General features: G+C 39.2%; 1 protein-coding gene across 1 annotated transcript in view; it reads left to right on the top strand.

The window, feature by feature from the left end:
* The window catches only part of sipa1l3 (signal-induced proliferation-associated 1 like 3), a 125,767-nt gene that overhangs the window by 78,797 nt on the left and 25,546 nt on the right, over positions 1 to 21,424 (top strand). The window contains exons 4-9 of the mRNA XM_057838535.1: positions 7,249 to 7,379; positions 11,691 to 11,879; positions 14,356 to 14,530; positions 14,669 to 14,772; positions 16,708 to 16,865; positions 19,215 to 19,797. Of these exons, the coding sequence (XP_057694518.1) occupies positions 7,249 to 7,379; positions 11,691 to 11,879; positions 14,356 to 14,530; positions 14,669 to 14,772; positions 16,708 to 16,865; positions 19,215 to 19,797 (1,340 nt within the window). The remainder of the gene's footprint in view (positions 1 to 7,248; positions 7,380 to 11,690; positions 11,880 to 14,355; positions 14,531 to 14,668; positions 14,773 to 16,707; positions 16,866 to 19,214; positions 19,798 to 21,424) is intronic.

The raw sequence follows: 21,424 nt of genomic DNA, 5'->3' as shown, positions 1-21,424 counted from the left end.
CAGAAATCTATTTCTAGACTCATATATGGGATTTGACAGTGTGGATGTGGTTTTGTTCTGCAAGTTTTCCCCATTCTGACAACCTCACCAGCTCATCCTGTGACAGTTAATATCCAGCTGGGCCTGAGCACTGCAAAGTGAGCCAATCTGGCAGCTCTCCCAGATTTTTTTTTAACACACGTCAACCTACCACCAGCCTGTTGGCAAACTTAAAGCTGATGATACACCACTGCTTTCAGCAGCACGATTACAGTGACAAGTTAACTGTAAGACTTCTTTGTTCGTCAGTGTGAGAAGTAAATGGAGTTCAAATAATAAATATATCTGAGTAGCATAGGCGGAGTTTGACTTTTGGGGCGGGGGGGGCCCCAACATGTTGATGACCCCAAAACTCAGTGTCAACAATAAAATGAACTTACAAGAATATTTATTATAATAGGTTGAAAATGAGCATTTTTTGTTTCCCATAATTCTTGAGGGGAATTCTAAATCAGACTGCTTAGGACAGCTACTGTATTCACCAAGATCGTCATCTATTAAATTTGGTACGCCTACCGGTGTCGTGCAAATGTAGTTATCCCCATCGAAAAATCCCCTGGCCGGAGCCACTGCGCTGCACTGATTTGTTTGATTTCCGTGTTTTGGTGATATAGTTATCTACAAGGTTTTAAAACATGGCCCATACATTAAAAAAAAAATTTAAAACTTTTTTTTCGGTTGTATAACGTAACGTACATACTGAACATAAAAAAAAGGCAATGTTTCACTGTTTTACTCATAGGATGACCTATGACTGTTATCACTGTAATTCAAGTCGTGCATGGAGTTTGTCGAGTTCAAAAAACGTCAATGTCCAAAATATAAAACTGGTTCTTTCCTGGCTACAATTAATTGTTTAAGTTGACATAACTCATAACTAATGTGTGTGTGTGCTCCCGCGGCTAGGAGATACAATTTTTGACGGGCGTAACTACATTGGCAAGACACCAGATGTGGCTCTGTTGTACAATTAGCATCTTTAGTGGGACAAATTGAAACTCCGCTCACCATTTTGACGGTGGTCTCTAGTGTTTCATGGTCCGCATTTTCAATCCTTGGTTCTTGCTCAGTAGGTGTTGTCCTTTTTCAAAGCTTATGTTTGAAAAAATTACGTATATCCATCTTGACTCTTCAGTCCTCGGTTGGTTTTGGCTAAGCAAAGCAAATGACCGTCTAAGGTGCTAGACACCTTATCTGTTAGAAAAATAATTTTGGCCCATTATAAAAAAATCTTTTTTTGTTTTATTTCCTTAATTTTTGTTGTTTGTTTTATTGCTTTACAACTTTTAGAGACAATATTTTACCGGGAAACTCTAAATTGACAGTTTTCAGCCACCAGGGGGGGCCTGGCCCCTCTGGCCACCCTTTAAACTCCGCTTATGCTGAGTAGCAACATGTCATGTCGGTGCTTCCCAACATTTATTGAGCTAGGGCACATATTAATACTTAAAACATAATAATTTCATCTCAGTTTTACTTACCCGTATTTTTCGGACTATAAGTCGCAGTTTTTTTTCATAGTTTGCCTGGATGTGCGACTTATACTCAGGAGCGACTTATGTTTGAAATTATTAACACATTATTGTATCATTTCACATGTAATTTCGGTGTTTTGGAGTGACACTGATGGTTTGGTAAACTTGTTAGCATGTTCTTTATGCCAATGTTTTTTAACCTTTTTTGACTCATGGCATGTTTTTACATTGGAAAAAATCTCGCAGCACACCACATACCAAAAATGATTCAAAATTATTTTCTGTACAGTATATTAAATTATAAAATATTTTCTCAGTATATATACTAACTTAGTGTGAAACTTGAGCTTGTTTAGATGAACACGAAGTCGATATCCTTATTCTTCAACAGCTCTCAGTCTTCCACTGTTTTTTTTTTTTTTTTATTGCAGTTAGGCTTGAAAAAGCTCAGAATTATCAGACAGGGGGACTTGAGCAATATCTTTAACCACATCAGGGCCGAGCATCTCGCAGACAATGGCTTTGCAGGCAGGTAGTATTAACTAATGTCTGTCACGGTGTGGGACTTTTTGGATTTAGCAACAAGGTAACTGGCTTTGAGGGCTTTCTCATTTACCTTCGTAGTTTTTATACAAAAAAGTTGCCTGTTTCTCTGTGTTTTCACAAGGGCGAACAAAATAGTCCATCGACTTGTTTTGAAGCGACGGGTGTTCCGTTTGGAGATGACGTTTAAGCTTCCTTGGTACTATGGCGCTGTTGGAATGGCTCGCTGCTCGTGTCGCGTTCAAGAACTGCTCGGATTTTTAGCCATTAACCCCCTTGCTGTTCTCAACAATGTGTTGGAAATTATAAAACACCGGGGGTAGGATTGACGGTCGTCACATTTGGATAAAATAGAAAGGACACTTTCGAGTATATCGACACATGACGAGTCGAACCAAATGATGTGCAGTAGACGTGCTGGGGTCCACATTGTCGCGGACAGTAAGGTCGTTGATGGATAGAAATCTGAGCAGATTTTGAACGCGACACTTGCATGACCGAGAACTTCCTACCTACTCCTTTCTTCCGTCCTACTGCAATTCCGCCCGACGACGAAAAAAATATTGTAATAGCCCCAAATGGGGAAATAGAAAGAAGAGGAGTCGGTGATGACTTTCCCACTTTATTGTGGCAACGATGGAAAAATATAAACAAAATAACAGCGGCAACAATGGAAAAATATAAACAAAATAACAGCGGCATCCGCAACATGCAACCGCTAACTTCACTCACACGCCGTTCTTCCTCCGTCTTTGCTTGCTTCCCGTTACGTCACCACTCTGCAGTCTGATGGCCCCTTCAAGGGCCCGCACACAGTTAAGGACATTACAATATATATATTATATTATATTTATATAAATGCGACATTAGATAATTTCTCGCGGCACACCTGAAGATATCTCACGGCACACTAGTGTGCCGCGGCACACCGGTTGAAAAAAACTGCTTTATGCTATAGTAATTTGAATAACCCGTAGTAGCTATGTTACGTCAACATACCGGCCATGTTAGCATTTCGTTGTTCATGCATCATGTAACATTATCATACTGTACACTTATTCAGCATGTTGTTCTCAATTGTATTTTTATTTTAAATTGCCTTTCAAGATGACATATCTGTTTGATGTGTTGGATTTTATCAAGTAAATTTCCCTCAAAAATGTGACTTATACTCTGGTACGACTTATACATGTTTTTATCCTCTTCTTTGGGCATTTTATGGCTGTTGTGACTTATTCTCAGGTGCGACTTATAGTCTGAAAAAATACGGTAATTGGTAGAAAAATGTGGCCTGCTAAGTAGTGCTGATATACTTGCTGGAATTTAAAAAATAATTACTATTCAGTGGTGCTTTGAGACCAGAGAGACCCGAATTCCGAGGTTTTAAAATGCGAGTGGGTCTTGGTGTTTTTTTTTGTGTTGTTTTTGGGTTGTTGTCTTTTTTTTTTTTAGATAGAGGGTGTTTGTTGGTTTTTGTGCTTTAACTAGATAGCAAAATTTTGATTTAAGAGTTTTATATGGGGCCTAACAAATTAGGCCCATTAATTAAATTAAATTAAATCCAGTACAATTATTTGTTACAAACCTAGTGACGGACTGGGACAGATCAAGCGCATTTCCATTTGCTTTACAATAATGTGTTTGTTATCAGCTTGGTCATGAAAAGAAGTAAACTTATATCTCTAGCTACCAGTATATAGACAATGTGCCATTTCGTGATAATTACTGTCCTAGGAAAATAAGAGTACAGTTTTCATGTTGAAAATGAAATGTATAAAAATTCCAAGAACTTATTCAAATTAACTGCATATATTTCACGCTGCCAGTAAGTTCAATATGCGCACAACCTGTGACACACGGTTTCATTTTTGCCTTCCTCTTTAAATGTCCAAAAGCTGCTTTCCAGCTGTTGTATTTTTATTGAGTATCCTCAAAATAGTAGGCTGCACATTCATGTTGTATACAGACCAAGGGCCTTAAATTGCTAGTCATTCTTCCACCTAGAATTTTTTTTTTTTAAATGCATTTCATTAATATTTTAGATCAGAACTCGAATGTGCCATTTCATTAGACTTTGAAATGATGTTAGAAAGATTTGATAAGATTTAGTCCAGAGAACTGTGGACATTCCTCATCATCACCTCATGAGACGGTACGCATTAAACGTACCAACAGCAAACATCATCTGGCAGCATCCTAATTAGTGGCTAGATGCTGAAGGAGCACAAGTGTGCGTGTATATCTGTGGTAGGCAGTCCCCCCGAGGCCGCATAACGGCATAAAGGTTATCGTTCCAAAAATATGTTCCTCCTCTGACTCGGCTGTCCTGCACTAAGCCTGATCGCCCTGTGTGCATGTCACGAAGGCTCGTCAAAACTGACATTTTTCACAACGAGACGGGGCATTGAAGTTAAGCAGATCTGACTTATATGCAATGAGTTCATCATCTTGGCCGTCTGCTAGTCAGTTGTTGTGGAGGAACACTTGTCAAGCAAGATTCTGAGCAGGCCGTCATCAGGATTTCTCCAACTCCCACTTCCCTGTGGTGTCAGCATTAACTCTAGCTTTAGCGTAGGATGCGCAAGATGCACTGTGAAAAGTGTGTGAGTAACTCTGAAAAAGCTAGGGAATTTTTGTTGGCGTCCTGGGGCAGTACGCTATCTTTTCCTGGATTTACAAGGTTAGATCCCTGTTTGTATTTCTCAATAGTAACAGACTAGTTGCGGGAATCTGTCAAAAAAAAAAAGAGTCACATTGGCCAAAAAGCTGTTCATATCATAAAAACTATTTGGCCATTCATTCATTAAGATTTCCCTGAAATGCTGTCAATGTAACCCTGAGATGCTAAGGCGCCAAGTTTAATGTTATGTTTTCCAAGCCTCTTGAAATGAAGACATGCCGCATTATTCAAACTTTAAAATATACATTTTATTGTTCAATAATACAGGCAATTCTTGGTCAAATGATATGGAACAACTAAACAAATATTTGAACAACTAATCTTATTGGTAGTTTAATGTTTTACTATTTCCAGGATGAAGAATGAGCAATGAAAAGGTCTTTTGTAGTGTCAAATATGTTGGCACAAAGTCAAAAAAGGCTGATCAGCATACATTTCTGAGGAAATTCAATATTGCAACTAGACACAAAAAAGTTGTATCACATTTTGCTAATTTGTGAACAGTGTTACATTAGTTATTAAAGCTTATATCCATTTGAATACCCGTAATTTTCGGACTATAAGCCGCTACTTTTTGAATCCTGCGGCTTATCGTCCAGTGGGGCTTATATGTTGATTTATTTGGGTTAAAAGATGACGCATGCCTCTTAGTATGCATTGCAGCGCTACAGATGTAAATAACAATCAAAATTCATGTTCTGTGCTAGTAATTTGTTCAGTCACTGTTCCTGTTGTTTCATTAATTGCTTGTTATGGCTTTTGGTAACACTTTGACGGTGGCATCATCAGACTGTCATAATTATGACATGGCACTATCATGGGCATTACTGAATACTTATGACAGATGTCATTAAGTGTCATCTGGCAAATTGTGTTACTAACCCCCTTTATGACCAGCTCAGATCTTTTACATCTATTCAAAAGTGAGATAATTTGCCGGATAACCCTGAGTGACATCTGTTATAAGCATTCATTAATGGCCATGACAGTGTCATTTCATAAGTGTGATGATTATCTACTGACAGTCTTAAGTAGAGTTGGGAATCTTTGGGCACCTAACGATTCGATTACGATTACGATTCAGAGGCTCCAATTCAATTATAAAACGATTATTGATGCACCCCTCTCCTTTAAAATTTTTTTTTTTTTTTTTATGTTTTGTACATTAGTTCCAAAATTGTTCAAAAATACTCTCAGGCTAAACCAAACTACTATTTCAGTATCAAGTTAACATATAGCAGTAAAAAAATATACAAAAATAACAGTAAATAAAAAACTCCAGTCCCCATTCTGTATCAGCAGCTTTAAACTACATTCAATTAATTTAATGTTGTGAATCAACCGTTAAAGTTGTTAAAATTGCTCCAGTTATTCCATAATTTTAAAACTATTTTAAAGATAGATTTAAGTCAATATTTTACCGATTTAGGAGTATTTTAGATAAAAAGTTAATTAGGTTTGCTTGGAAGGTTCGCTACAACAGCCTTGCAGGGAAGCGTACTGCTTTAAGATGGCGACCGTTTATTAACGCCCGCATCTAGCTTTCTGCAGATGTGCTGCTAACGCTACCAAATCTATATTGCATCAAGTCCTATATAAATGATATCTACCGTAACATTATGTGGATGTACTTTGTAGCAGCTTTTCGGCAGCAGTCAGGTATGTTGTTGTGTTTTTTTTATCTCTTGGCGTGAGTTGAGCTAGAGCCGTGAGTTGAGCACTGGCATTACCCGAGGGGCCGGGTAATGAGAAGCCTGATGTTTAGCTACTCTCGCTCCGTTCCTCATTGTCCCAAAGACCGCGCGGCGCGCTGAGTGTGTTGTACTTCCGCTTTACTTGGTATATTTCAATAAATCGGAATTTGGATGTTTGTGAATCGTTCTCGAATCTTCCACGGCCGAATCACGAATAATCTAAGAATCGGAAATTTTGCACACTTCTAGTCTTAAGGCACCACTGTCAAATAAAGTCTTACCAAATTCCATAACTAGCAGTTAATGAAACAACTGGAACAGTAACTGAACATATAATTAGCACATAACATGAATTTAGATTGTTATTCACATCCGTAGCATTACAATGCATGCTAGGAGGCATTCTGGACAACAGCATTGTTGACAGCAGGTGGCAGAAGAGGTTGACGGTCTTCCCCAATGGAGCAGTAATTTCCAAAGCTTCTTGAAGCAATGAAGCTTTGCAGCCTAGTGGTTCAAAGATTCATGGTGGTTCATCTGGTCTTATGACAGTCGAATGATGCCGCTGTCAAATAAAGTATTATATCTTTTGGTGGAAATATCCCATAATACAGTGAGGACAGCTGCGGCTTGTTTTCCAGTGCGGCTTATCTATGAACAAATGCCGTTTTAATGTCAAATGGTTGGCGGGTTATAGTAAGGTGCGCGTTATAGTGTGAAAATTACAGTATATTGTAATCTAGATCAATACAATACAGCTTTTGTATTAAGTCGTATTCATCATGTTAATACACGAAATGTCTTTGTGCTCCACCAGAACACGCAAACTATTTTGGTACTGATGAAAAGCTGGGTCCCGTGGCTTTGAGCATACGTAGGGAGAAACTAGACGACACCAAAGACCTGAAGGATCAGTATCAGTACCGCCTGATTGTGAGAACCAGCGAGGTATGTGCAATTCCTTTTTTTCCTTTTTCCCATTACAAAAGCAGGTGGTTCTCGGTTTACAACGAAATTCGTCGACATCACCCAAATGTGCCCTAACCCACTGGCTACCGCTGATGCCGATGGACAAATAAGATGAGCGGCTCATTTGATTACATATTTTGTAATCCTTGTGTTCTTTTGTGATGTTGGTTTTCTAAAACCACCTGTCGAACTGTGTCACACTCACTCCAACAGTCTGCGTGTTGTCGGTGTGGATGCAGTTGTGTTGTTCTTTAGCTGGATTACATGGCTGCCTGGCCTCATCACCTTAGCTCCGCTACAACAATAGAGCCGCTTCACCGTCTGAGTACACAGAGCTGCAATGGCCTCGAGGCCTGCTGTTCCCACACACACACTCGCTCACAAAGAAGAGATAGATTGCAGACTTTATTCTCTCCGACTCGAGGCGCAGCTGCTCTCAAACATCCATCCGCTTTTAGTCCTCCATTAAATTCACAGCGCAGCAGAGCTGACACAGCAAGGTGGGCAGACTTCCTTTTTTCGCCCTCGCGCTCTCCCACCTTCAAACTATCATGCGTGCAGCCCTCTAAACGAAGTACCAGATGCTAATATGAGCGAGGCGGCGGTACATATTACAAGAACATGTGTTTGAGTTTCCATGTGTCGAGGAGCAGAATCCCTGCCCTCAATTGTAATTTATCTGTTTGGTTTTTTTTAAGTCTTAATGTGTTTGAGCAGGTCAATTTCCCTCACCCGAGTGCAGGCCGCCTCTGAGTGGAGTATTAATTAACAATCCAGCTGCAGAATAAAAAATAAAATCTTCCAGTCATGCTGCAAATGTGTGACCGAGAAGAAAAATGTTGCTTTCAGGCTCCCAGGGTTATGAGCAGTTGTCAGGCCATCCGTCATCTGATGGGCCTTCTTCAAGCTCACAGGCTACTAATCATTCGCTCTTTTAGCTCCTTGAGCCTTGAGCTGCAGCTGCTCTTGCCCGCAACATATACCACGCTAGGGATCGATACAGCAATCCCAGTTCCATAACATCTTATTATACGATTGCCTTCACACATTTACGTTCAAGCCAGGGCGTCACTGTAATCCATCAAACTGAAAGCAAGTTGTTGATTGTACCTTGGGTAAAATTGTATCATTTCAGTATTTTTTTTTCTGCATGCAGGTATACAGAAATGGGCACAATTGATTAATAAGAGTTCTATTGGTTTTGTACAATATCAATCATTAGGATAGAATAGAAGAGCCTTCACTGTCATTGTACAGAGTACAACAAGATTTAAAACTTCGCCATAACGTGCACCCCATAAAACAAAAGTACAATAAGGCTAAATATAAAAACATAGGTTACACTGTACACATATTAGGAATAAAGTGAATAAGGCTAGGTTCAGACTGCTGGTCTCAATGCACAACTCAAATTTTTCTTCATATGTCTTTTTGGCGTGCCCATTCAGACTGCCTTTTTCCATTGAGCCCGTTCAAGTATTACGCATGCGCACTAACTCGCAGTCAGACATGCACATGCGCAGAAACATCAAAATAAGTGACTACACCTGCTGGCCCTACGTAATTCTAGGGCAGAAATGTCCAAAGTCCGGCCCGGGGGCCAAATGCGGCCCGTGGTGAAATTTCATCCGGCCCCCAGCCTCTGTCATAAAATCGATAATGTCTGGCCCGCACGCAGACCTAATAAATTGGTCAGCAGTACTGCTACCAGCATATGAAATAGCTTACACATTAAATGCTGCTCCTCATTTACCCACTAAAAGGCAACAGCACTTGAAGCAACATTACCCCGGGTGACTCTTTACTCCCAGTTTTCTAAAATGGCGACAATCAACACAAAAAAAAGTTGACTGCGACGGCCGACGCTTCAAGGATTTTTCTTCACTGAAATACGCAAAACCTGTGTCTGCCTCATTTGCAAAGAGAGAGTCACTGTTTGTAAAGAGTTCAATGTGAGGCGATATTACCAAACAAGACACGCTGACATGTACAACAAGATTACAGGGAAGATACGTAGCGAGAAATTGAAGCAACTTAAAGCTAGTTTAATTTTACAGCAGCAGTATTTCGCAAGAGCCCAAGAGATGAAAGAGAACGCCACAAAGGCTTGTTGCAAGATTTTGTGGAAATTATCAATTAAAAAAATAATAAAGCAAATGTGGGAGACAGAATGGCTTGCTAAAATTTGCTTAAATATATTGTTCCACGTAAAGGACGTCAGTCAAGGTCGGCCTCCACATTTTTGCCACACCAAATCTGGCCCCCTTTGCAAAAAGTTTGGACGCCCCTGTTCTAGGGTGACCATATATTCTATATTTCCAAAAAGAGGACGGAAATAACAGACATAAATAACCCCTGTCACTCTTGTAATTCAAAGTTTACATGCATTGATTTGAATGTATGAACGCACTGTGCGTGCATGAAGCACATACATACGTTCAGTTTTCCCCGATTTTCAGCTATTTAAGCAAATTAGAAATATTGCTCATTTGGAACACAGAAAGAAAACCGAGCATTCTCAGGCTTACCCCCCCCCCCTTTTTTTTTTTTTTTTTTAAATTAATTAATTTATTTTTTATTTATATATTTTGACTTTGACTGGTCGCCTCCTCCCTGAAAGCCGTGTTCAAAGTAGGCGCTAACGGTAATGCACTGCTCCATCGCTGCTGTCCTCTCTGCCTCTCTTTGCTGACGTACAGTTGTTGGACAAAATAATAGAAACACCTAACATTTCAGCATCATAATCATCAAACATAATTGTTAAAGAATTACAGGAGGAACATTCTAATGAAGTTGAGCATCTCGTATGGCCGGCACAATCCCCAGACTTCAACATTATTGAGCATTTATGCTCAGTTTTAGAGATATAATTAAGACGTCAATTTCCAAAACCATTGTCTCTAAGTGAGTTTAGAGGATGTTCTACCAGAAGAATGGCTTAAAATTCCTTTGGAAACAATTCACAAGTTGTATGAATCAATACCTCGAAGAATTGCGGCTGTAATTGGCGCAAAATGAGTTTTTATTGATTTTTTTAAAGGTGTTTCCATTATTTTGTCCAACCCCTGTAATTGCTGCATGAATTCTGATTTTGGAGACTAGAGAGTTCAGACCGCCGGCACATTTTTAAAAATGTGTCCCAGATCGGATTTTAACCACATACGAAAACAACCTAGATCGGATTTGAAATGGTCCACTCCTATGCGATTTGTCCCGTTAATGCCTCACTTGAGTCGTAAAAGCGCGGAAAATTTGATTTGTGCATTAAGACCTGCAGTATGAACCTTGCCTAAGTGACAAGCAGCAAGTGGTGATGCAATGGTGGCAGATGGCTGACATGATTGTGCAAAGGGCAGTTTGTGCATAGATATTGATGTAACAGTGCAAAAATGCTATATTGTAGATGTAAATATGCATATGCAGTACCCAGATTTTGCAATACCCAGATTGAGACAGATGTCTGACAGCACATTACTTAGTGAGATGCATGTGACAATATTGTGGCATTAGCAGTGCAATGATAGTGACATTTCAGTAAAATTTTGCTTTGAAAGGAATCATTTATGCAATTTCTTTCAAAAACTAAAACTATACATATTGATAAATGCATTCATTTATTTATCAACTGGAATTTAAACCTTTACTACCAATGACGGATTATACTCATCAAGAACATTTTTTAACAGTAAGGTATGAATGTGGGTCTCACCCAGCATGCCTGTGAAATTCAAGTTTATAAGATACCGGGAGGGGGAAAATCACTTCAGATTTGAGATTAACAGTTGTTGAGTCGAAGATAAAGATTAGAAGGTTAATCTTGACTTGAAATTCCAACAAGGTTGAAGTCGGTGAAGTTTAGGCACCTCACACAGTGTGATATAAACTAAGGGTCTCAAATTTGGTGCAGAATTTTGTGTCCCTCTGCTTGACATATTAGTGTTTTATTAGCTTTGCTGTTGCCATAGGTGTGAAAAGAAATTTTAGAATAGTTTTGTGACGTGTTTTTTTTTTATGTATCCAGCTCAATGTTTTCTCTCAGTGACTTTTCTTTTTAGTGTCATGACTACACAATAAATTATTATTTAAAGATTCTCTCAAGCACATAATCTATTATGTACATCTTGTTGTATGATAAGGGGTTGCCTCCTCCCAAATTATCAGTCCAGTGGCCAAAAACAGTCTGATGCAATAGCATTGTTTTCCCTTGTCCCTGGAAGTTTTCCTGCCAAGTATGATAAGAAAAATTGAAAATATGCGGCATAATTTCCTGTATGCTTCCTTCGCACACAGCTGGTGACACTCCGAGGGTCCATCTTAGAGGATGGGGTGGCGTCAACGGGGAGGCACGGCACGGTGCGAGGCCTGCCCCTCAAGGAGGTCCTGGAGCAGGTGGTCCCCGAACTCAGCGTCTCCTGTTTGAGGCTTGCGGTTGGTACGCCTAAAGTCACTGAGCAGCTCCTTAAACTGGATGAGCAACGGGTTGGTATTCTGTACTTGGAAATGCTATAAATGTGACAACTTAGTCATCCAAAATGTATACTAAACATAGGGAAACATTCAGTGTTCTTGGTCAGGATGGTCGTAAGCCTTTTTAGCTCAAGTGTAAAGTATGATATTGGGCTTAACTGGAACCTCAGGGTGTGGCATGTTTGTGCTCAAGCCAAATGAAAGCCATAGTATTTAGCCATTTTATCTAGGTTTTTTTTTTTTTAATCTAACAGAAGATGAATTGCAAATCCGAGCATCTCCAGAGTTTTAACACACTGTTGCCTTCAGTATGTCTGACCCAAATTAAGAGCTTTTCAAAAAAAGAGCAAATGTTTGACCACTTTTGTTTTGTTTTGTTTTTTTTGTTTGTTTGTTTTGTTTTTTTTTTGTTTTTTTTTTTTTGGGGGGGGGGGGGTAATCACAAGTGCTTTGACAAAGTTAGTCCAAAACAAACAATACTTTGTCAGTTAATTAAGTTCTTTAAAAAGATTTAGACTATTTATTGCCACTCCTAGTTGAAGTTTATGGACAAACTAATTATCAAACTAAGAGAATTACATATTGTGTATTGAAGACAACCACATAACATAACCTATTCTTTTGCCAGCTTAAACCTTTTATAGGGTAAGTGAATACTTTTGGTCTTTAAAAAAAAAACAGTCTTAAAAAAAAACAGCCCCATGAAGACCTGGTGTCAACATACAGGGACAGCCTTATCTGGATCAAGTGTTGCCTACATGAGCCAAAATTTTAGGTCCATATATGGACACCACATCTCAATTATAGAACAATTATGATATTTTAAATTATTTTCATATAATATTTCTATAGATAAATAAAATTATAAAATAATCAAATGTTATTATAGGGCTGTTAATTACAGCTTAAAAATTAATTAATTGTAATTAATCGCAATTCAAACCATCTATAAAATATGCCATGTTTTTCTGTAAATTATTGTTGGAATGGAAAGCTAAGACACAAGACGGATATATACATTCAACATACGGTACATAAGTACCGTATTTGTTTATTATAACAATAAATCAACAAGAGGGCATCAACATTATAAACATTCTGTTAAAGCGATCCATGGATAGAAAGACTTGTAGTTCTTAAAAGATAAATGTTAGTACAAGTTATAGAAATTTTATATTAAAACCCCACTTAATGTTTTCGTTTTAATAAAATTTGTAAATTTTCAATCAAAACATAAACTAGTAGCTCGCCATTGTTGATGTCAATAATTACATAAAGCTCATGGTGCTGAAACCCATAAAATCAGTCGCACCCAAGTGCCAGCAGAGGGCGGCAAAACACCAATAAACACAAGTTACAAGTGGACATTACACTGTGCTGTCATTTTAATCTGTTTGAGCGGAGCATGTGCGTTGAATGTGTCAAATATTTTGACTTGATTAATTAAAAAAATAATTACCGCCCGTTAACGCGATAATTTTGACAGCCCTAGTTTATTATGATTTTTTAAAATGAATAAAAACACAATCTAATTAGGAGTGGGAACCTCACGATACGATACGATTTGTGATACAGAGCTCACGATAATGATGATCTGACGATATGGCGATACAACAGTTATCAATACATTGGTCAGGAAATGATACTAGGATATTCTACAAACAACTAATAAACAGAAAAACAAGCTTCTGCTCTGAATTGGAATGAGTTTATCATTAGTAGACGTCCAATCCATTTGAACTGGGAGGGTGGCAGCGAATGAACATTCGTTCATTCGCTGCCATCCCTCCCCTTCAAACGGATTGAACGTTTATGGCCAGTAGTGGCAGCCAATGTGGTAATTTTGGGCCATTTAAGGTCATTTAACTGTTCATTTTCAGTTAGTTCCTGTTGATTTTGTGGTATTTTATGGGTCTCTTCCTGTTTATTTTGAGTTACTGAACAGGAAATGACCAGGGAATCACCCAAATGAATAGGCAGTGACTCAAACTCAACAGAAAATGACCTGTTAATGCCCTAAAATGAACAGCAAGTGACCTGTAAATGCCCTGAAAATCAGACAGAATGACTGTGAATGCTCTGGTTTCGAATGAACGAACATTCCCAGTCTAAATGGATTGGGCGTCGAACACGGGCAATGTAGCCTTCGAGTTAACTGAGGCACTATTATGGTGGAAGATTTTGGTAGCAACTTGTTGGTTCATTTTTATTTTATTTTTATTTTTTTTACACCTTTTTAAAACGATATCTCGATTCTTGGCAGGAGCATATCAATAAGCTTTTGGGATTCAAAGTATCACGATATATCACCATTTCGATAATTTGTCACATAATATAATATTAGTGCTATGCTGAGAAGCTAAGAGGAGTTGCGATGTCTCCATGAACAGGATTTGCTTTTCAGTTAAGTGCATGCATACTAATTGTGTGCTTTTAAATGTTTTGTTGGCTGTGTTAGTGCTAACATCATCTTTGTGTATCTTCTTAGTTAAGCCAGAAGCACAAGGTGGGTGTTCTACTGTGCCGTGCAGGCCAGAGCACTGAGGAGGAGATGTACAACAACGAGGAGGCGTCGCCCGCCTTCTCGGCTTTCCTGGAGCTGTTGGGCGAGCAGGTGCTCCTCAAAGGTTTCAGCAAATATGCTGCACAGCTTGACACAAAGAGTGAGTACCTAGTGGAAATGAAAGCCTCACAACCTAGTGAACACACGCTGACTAAAAGAATTAATGCTTTGATTCAGCAGCACACATTTATTTTAAAAGAAATAATAAGGAATTCACACTGCTTCCTTGTTACTGCAGCTGACTCTACTGGCACCCACTCCCTGTACACTGTCTACCAAGGCTACGAGGTTATGTTCCACATATCCACCATGCTGCCATACATGCCAAACAACCCACAGCAGGTAAGCGTTCAGCCTATCTCAATGTTAAGTCATTCACCAACAAACTCGGAATATTATGGAAATAAGTCAGTGTTTGCAAATATTTAATTTTAGTTCATTACAAAGTAAATGGTAAATGGACAGAACTTATATAGCGCATTTATCTGAATGGTTACCATGCCCAAAGCACTTTACATTAGCACACATTTACCCATTCACGCACACATTCACACACCAATGGGGCTGCTGCCATGCAAGGCGCTGTCAACCCATTGGAGGCAAATCAGGATTCAGTCCCTTGCCTAAGGGCACTTCGACAGTGGGCAGTCGTAGCCGGGAATCGAACCACTCACCCTTCGGTCCAAGGATAACGCTAAGCTACCAACTGCGCCACGGCTGCCCGTACAAAGATTCTACTTCCATGGAGGACAGTAGAAATGAGAATTCTCCCTAAATGAAAATTGAAAAGAAAAAATAAAAAGAAAAAATTAATGTAAAATAAGTATATTTTTAAAATTTAAATAAAATTGAAAATGTAATGATTTTTTTTTCTTTTTTTTTTTCTTTTTCTTTTTTTTTAAATTAAAATGTACGCTTAAAAATTTACATTTAAAAAAAATGTTTCTAAAGATAAACATCAGTATTTGTGGAAAAATAATCATTTTGCTTCAACCTTTTTTGTAATTGAATTATTCGACTCATTATTTAATACATGCTGACATAACAAAAATGTAGTTAACAAGGGGTATTAACTCCTTCACCCTTATTGACGGCAATAGACATCCAATCCATGCCGTCAATGGCACTGACACAAAAATATTCATGTCATGTTGGATCTTTTTGAACTTGATTCAGAAATGACTTGTTTCCTAGTATTTTCTTTTGTAACAATTCCACATGGTTTCGATGTGGTTACGCCTGTGGCTAAGAAAACATTCAGTGTGCATGGCTATTTTCAATGATTTATATAGTTTTCAATGTCAACCTCACATGGGGAGAATGTGCGTAAGAATAGATTTTCACACTCTATCTGGACACGTGGTTGTTTCCTTCTGTCATATCTTTCAAAATTACATAAATTTATAACTTCATCTATCGTCATTGTTGTTATTAACAGCTAATAAAAATTGAAGTTTGAAATGTGTAAATTATTAAAGATTTAGCAATGCGTCAGTGAGTTTATGAACTAATCTTGTACTTATCAGAATACTTTACCACAAACTCATTCATCCACACATCCATTTTAATAATATTATACAAAAGCAATTCTGTCTATAAATATGTATATTTACAAAAGTTTAATTAAATTTCCCAACTGAAAATTTCAGAGCACCTTTAGAACACATTTTTTTGTCTTGAACAGCAAGTTCTCCTCCTGAAAAAATGGCACAATATCTCCATCCAGAGGCTTCCGCAGTGCAGTAGCATATTCACTTTCCTTAATCAGACCTCTAGGTGGTAGCATAGAACATGATCATAATATGAACACCAGTGGCTGAAGAATTGTGAAAATCTGATCAAAATGCCACGGTTGAATTTTGAAAATATATATATAATGTGATAATGTGAAGGTATAAACATGGAATAGTCGTAAAAATTTCAGAAACTGCAGCATTATTGAGTAAAGGATGCTTCTGCGTATGTGTATTTGCATACAAACTGTTATCTGCATTACATAATTGCTACTTTTGCACTGCCATCAGCAGATGAAGAGGGGATTGGCAAGCACCACCAGGACAGACACAGCCTGAGCACCGCACTGTGTCCCATAAACACGCAGCTAGACACAAATAGCCCACACAGAAAATGCAAAACAAATTACATAAAGAGCTGTCGTATGGGGACCCATCTCCAAGTCCCCTAGTTAGACTTGTTACCTCATTCTGAAATTTGTTGTTTAAATACGCTAGATTCTGTTCTATCTTTTTCATATATAATCTCCCGTATTCTTCCTAGCTATTAAGAAAGAGGCACATTGGGAACGACATTGTCACCATCATCTTCCAGGAGCCTGGAGCGTTGCCGTTCACCCCCCAGAATATCCGCTCTCACTTTCAGCACGTTTTCGTCATTGTCCGTGTCCACAACCCCTGCTCAGAAAACACCTGCTACAGGTAAATTGTGTTATAACATTAAGATATAGCATAATGGTTGTATTATTTACTCAGTTGCAGAGATATCCTGGCGGATATACTGCAAGAGCGCAATGCTTTTTAAATTTATACGCCACTAGTTGTGATGTTCTCGGTCACTTACGGCAGTGGTCCCCAACCGCCGGGCTGCGTACCAGTCCGTGGCGCATTTGCTTCCGGGCCGCAGAGAAATAATTAATTTATTAACGACTGCAATGTGGCCTGTGGCTCTTGACATATCAATAGCCCTGTCTAATCTACCTTAGACCTTTTCTTTGTCACAGCATGTTTTTACATTGGAAAAAATGTCGCGGCACACCACAAACCAAAAATGTTCCAAAATTACTTTCTGTACAGTATATTTAATTATAAAATAATCTCTCAATATTTATACTTACTCAGTGTGAAACTTGAGCCTGTATTGATAAACACAAAGTCGATATCCTGGCAGGAATCTTCTTCAACAGCTCATAGTCTCTCTGTTTTTATTAAGTTTTTCATAGCAGTTAGGCTTGAAAAGCTCAGGGGGACTTTAGAAATGTCTTTAATCGCATCAGGGGCAAGCATCTCACTGACAATGGCTTTGCAGGCAGGTAGTATTGTCTCTTTTTGGATTCAGCAAAAAGTTTAGCAACAAGGTAACTGGCTTTGAGGACTTGCTCATTTACCTTTGTAGTGTTTCTAAAAAAAAAAAAAGTTGCCTTTTTTCTTTGTTTTAATGGAGGCGAACAAAATAGTCAATCGACTTGTTTCTAAACCAGAGCAAATGCAACTGCTCGCGTCACGTTCAAGAACTGCTCGGATTTCTAGCAATCAGCTACCTTGCTGTCCTCAACAATGTGTTGGAATAAAACACGGGGAGGATTGACGGTCTCACATATGGATGAAATGGAAAGGACACTTTCGTGTATATTGATGCTTGACGACCCTAATCAAATAATGTACAATAGACATGCTGGGGTCCACATTTTCGCAGGCAGCAAGATGGATAATGGCTAGAAATCTGAGCAGTTCTTGAACGCGACACGAGAAATACATTGCTCATTTGCACACGACCGCAACCTTCTACCTACGTACTCCTTTCCTACTGCTACTTGTAACGCGTGGCAGGTAGGATGCGTGCATAAACGTAACAAAAAGGGGAGAAGCTTCCACTTATGCACATTTATTCACAAAAAAAAAAATAATAAATCCACCTTGACCACCAGTCACTCGGGAGCTCAGCGGTTCGCACACACGCTTTCGCAGATTAACTCCAACATAAACGTAAGCCGCAACAGAAGAAGAAGATATTCAGTGTAAATAAAGCAGCGACACCGTGTAGTGGATGTCGGGAGGAACACCATTTAAGGAGGTGACTGTTACAAACTCCGCCCGACGACATTTAAAAAAAAAAAAAAAAAAAAAAAGCGATATTGGATAACTTCTCGCGGCACACCTGCCGATCTCACACCAGTTGAAAAACACTGGACTAATCTATGTAAAGATTTGTGTAGGTCGCCATCTAGTGGTTGGCAGCAATTACTAGGGTTTGCGCACACATAGCAGCCCAGCGCCAGTCAATGTAAACAGTAACTTTAGCTGCTGTAGGCTGTGTGCTACGGGCGGCGACATCTTTGGACAGCTTTTTTACGGGGAAAAGGCCATCTGCTGAGCCAGAAGAGGAGCCTACAACCAAGTCCATTCTGTATGGCGTGTTACATTTTCCCTGCACATAATATTCGTTTTTAGCTTCGGCATGATATTTTATATCTACTGTCATTTTCTGCCACACATCGCCGGCCCGTGAATAAAAGCTCTACATTACACCGGTCCGTGTTGAAAAAAGGTTGGGGACCTCTGACTTATGGGATGAGACTTTACGAGAGTGATGCATTATTTTCAAAAACAAGCCTTCAACAGGAATACAATTAAGTCGCAAATATACTTTGCCGAAATGTTGTGCTATCGCTTTTATTTTGCGAAAAACTGTATTGGAAACGCAGCTAGTGTTGCCCCTCCCATTTCAAATCGATTGGATGTCTATTGCCTTTAATGGCAGCCAATAAGATTTATGAAGGAACCAAAATCTGAACTAAAGGCGTTTAGAACAATTTGAAACTTGTTGATGTGTTTGCTTAGTTTTAGTGTTGTAAGTGGTAGCATGTCAAAATTATTGTGTGAACAATATAAAATCAGCACATTTTTAGAGCAACTCTGGTTCGTCTATCACCGTCAGTGGCTGCCATTGCGCTATTAGACTCACAATACCTATTAGAACATAGGTCAAAATATAGTAAAAGTAGGTAAAGTATGATATTCAAAGCACTCTCCGTCTTGACCTTCTGTCAGTGTTGCTGTGACAAGAATGAAGGACGTGCCTCCTTTTGGCCCACCCATCCCGAGCAGTGTCACCTTCCGCGACTCGGACACTTTTCGGAATTTCCTGCTAGCCAAAATCATCAACGCGGAAAATGCGGCGCACAAGTCGGAGAAGTTTCACACCATGGCAACACGGACGAGACTTGGATACCTGCGCGACCTGGCAGAGAACTACATCAGCAGCACTCCCATGGACTCTGCCGGAAAACTTAACAACCTCATCTCCCTGGCTTCTAAGAAGCGCGAGCGCTCGAAAGCACGAGAGGCGGCCGAGCTGGGGGCCGCCGGGGCCGTCGCCTGGAGGGTCCTGGCTCAGGACTTTAGCGGCGGCGGTGCTGAGCTCCCCTGCGCCTTGGGCTTTTCTGCCGAATATGTTCTCCTGGTGGACTGTTCTACCAAAGAGGTGGTGTTCAACTGCTTTTGTGCCGACGTGATCGGCTGGACCGCCGAGCGATTGGCCTTGAAGATTTTCTACGGCAGGGGCGACCACATTGCAGTGCGGGTGCCTGAGGGCTGCGCACAGGACATCAGGGAAATAGTGCAGCGTTTGAAGGTGAGGATTATTCCTGTAAATGTTTGATGAATCACATTTTGTGTTTTTTGTCTGTTTACCTAAATGTCCTGATACAAAGGCAAGAAGATAGCTACAAAATGTACTTGGTGGAGCCAAAGTTATCGTTAGTAAAAAAGAGCAAAATGATGAAAACTAGAATTGTAATACAGTCAACTGAAAAATATATATAAAAAAACAATATTAATAAATACAAATATTTTATAGTGCACTTTAGAATGCCACTATGCCTTATGTAGGAATTCTGTAATCCTGTAGTCTTAATAACATTGACCCTATTTTGTTTAGGGATGTTCTGTTCGCATATTTTTGCACCAGAGTCCGAGTCACCTGATTTTGAGAATCTGCTGATGCGTAGTCCTGATCCGATACCCAAAAAACGTTGTTTTTTTGTTTGTTTTTGTTTCAACATAAGTTTCAAACATGTTACAGTGCTGTACTTTTTACAGTACAGGTATTCCCCGCTTTACGTACGAGTTCACTGCGCTGGCGATGTAACCCGGATTTCCGCATACTCAGAATGAACCCTTTATATACCACAAAACAACCTCTAAATTTAAAAAAAAAAAACTATCCAAAAACATGTATTTACACATCATTGTACTGTCCTCGCCAAGACGTTGGAGCCACAAAACAAAAGTCAACATTGAAAAAAAAAAAAAAGAAAGAAAATGGCGAGACTCGGGCATTGTAAAGTCAAAATTGCTTAAGTCTGTTCCGTTGTAACCCAGGGACTACCTATAATTCCTCTTCCACTTCCACTTTCCGGGAGTGTTCCGGAGTATAAAACGCATATATTTTTGTATCTTTTGGCAATGCTATTGTATTTTTTGATTATTTTGTTTTATTTAAAAAAAAATATATATATGTATTTTGTATAGGTCCGAACGATATTGGGGAAAAAAAACTATCATTGCGATTTTTAAGGGGTTTGCGATATATCGCGCTATTAAAACTTGAAGAATTTTCACTAGATAACTTGAAAAGCTTTGTTTGGGATAAGCCTGAAGGATATTGGAAAAAACTACCATTGCGATACATATTGCCAAGGCTCCACACTTACTTTTTGCATTAGTTGCACTTTTTTTCTTAGGTGCACCAGCACAAAATGTAGGTGCACCCACATTTTTCATTGCATCACCTTTGACGCCATACTTTTAATCACTCTCCATAACATTCATATAATTCATATGAGTCCACTCAAATTTACTCATGCTTTGACACTCACGCTGCCAAGGACAGTCTCTCACTTACACAATGAATGAGTTGGCACAGCACACTTCAGCCTGGGCTGCAAGAGTTTAACGATGATTAACACGTTTGTGCCTATGATCGTAGAGCTAGCGAGGCCTCTTGGGCCAGATCAAAGCTGCAAACCTGTCAATCGTGGTTAACTTTAAGTACCAAAAGCCAGCTGCACTGGTGACCAAGAAAAACAATTTGGTCGCATTGCGTAGAATGAGGGAGGGTGAGAGGCTGTGGCGCTGTACGAGCATAAAGCGGAAAAACAAAAATATATTTTTAATATTAAAAATTCAATCCTCCAATCCTCTGAAAAATGGCACGATCAGCCCGATTTTTGATCTCGTGATCGGATTGGGACATCCCT

The sequence above is a fragment of the Corythoichthys intestinalis genome, chromosome 6 (genome assembly GCF_030265065.1).
Source record: "Corythoichthys intestinalis isolate RoL2023-P3 chromosome 6, ASM3026506v1, whole genome shotgun sequence".
NCBI classification, from domain to species: Eukaryota; Metazoa; Chordata; class Actinopteri; order Syngnathiformes; family Syngnathidae; genus Corythoichthys; species Corythoichthys intestinalis.
Note: the sequence above shows the minus strand (reverse complement) of the source record. Positions and strands in the feature narration are given on the sequence as shown.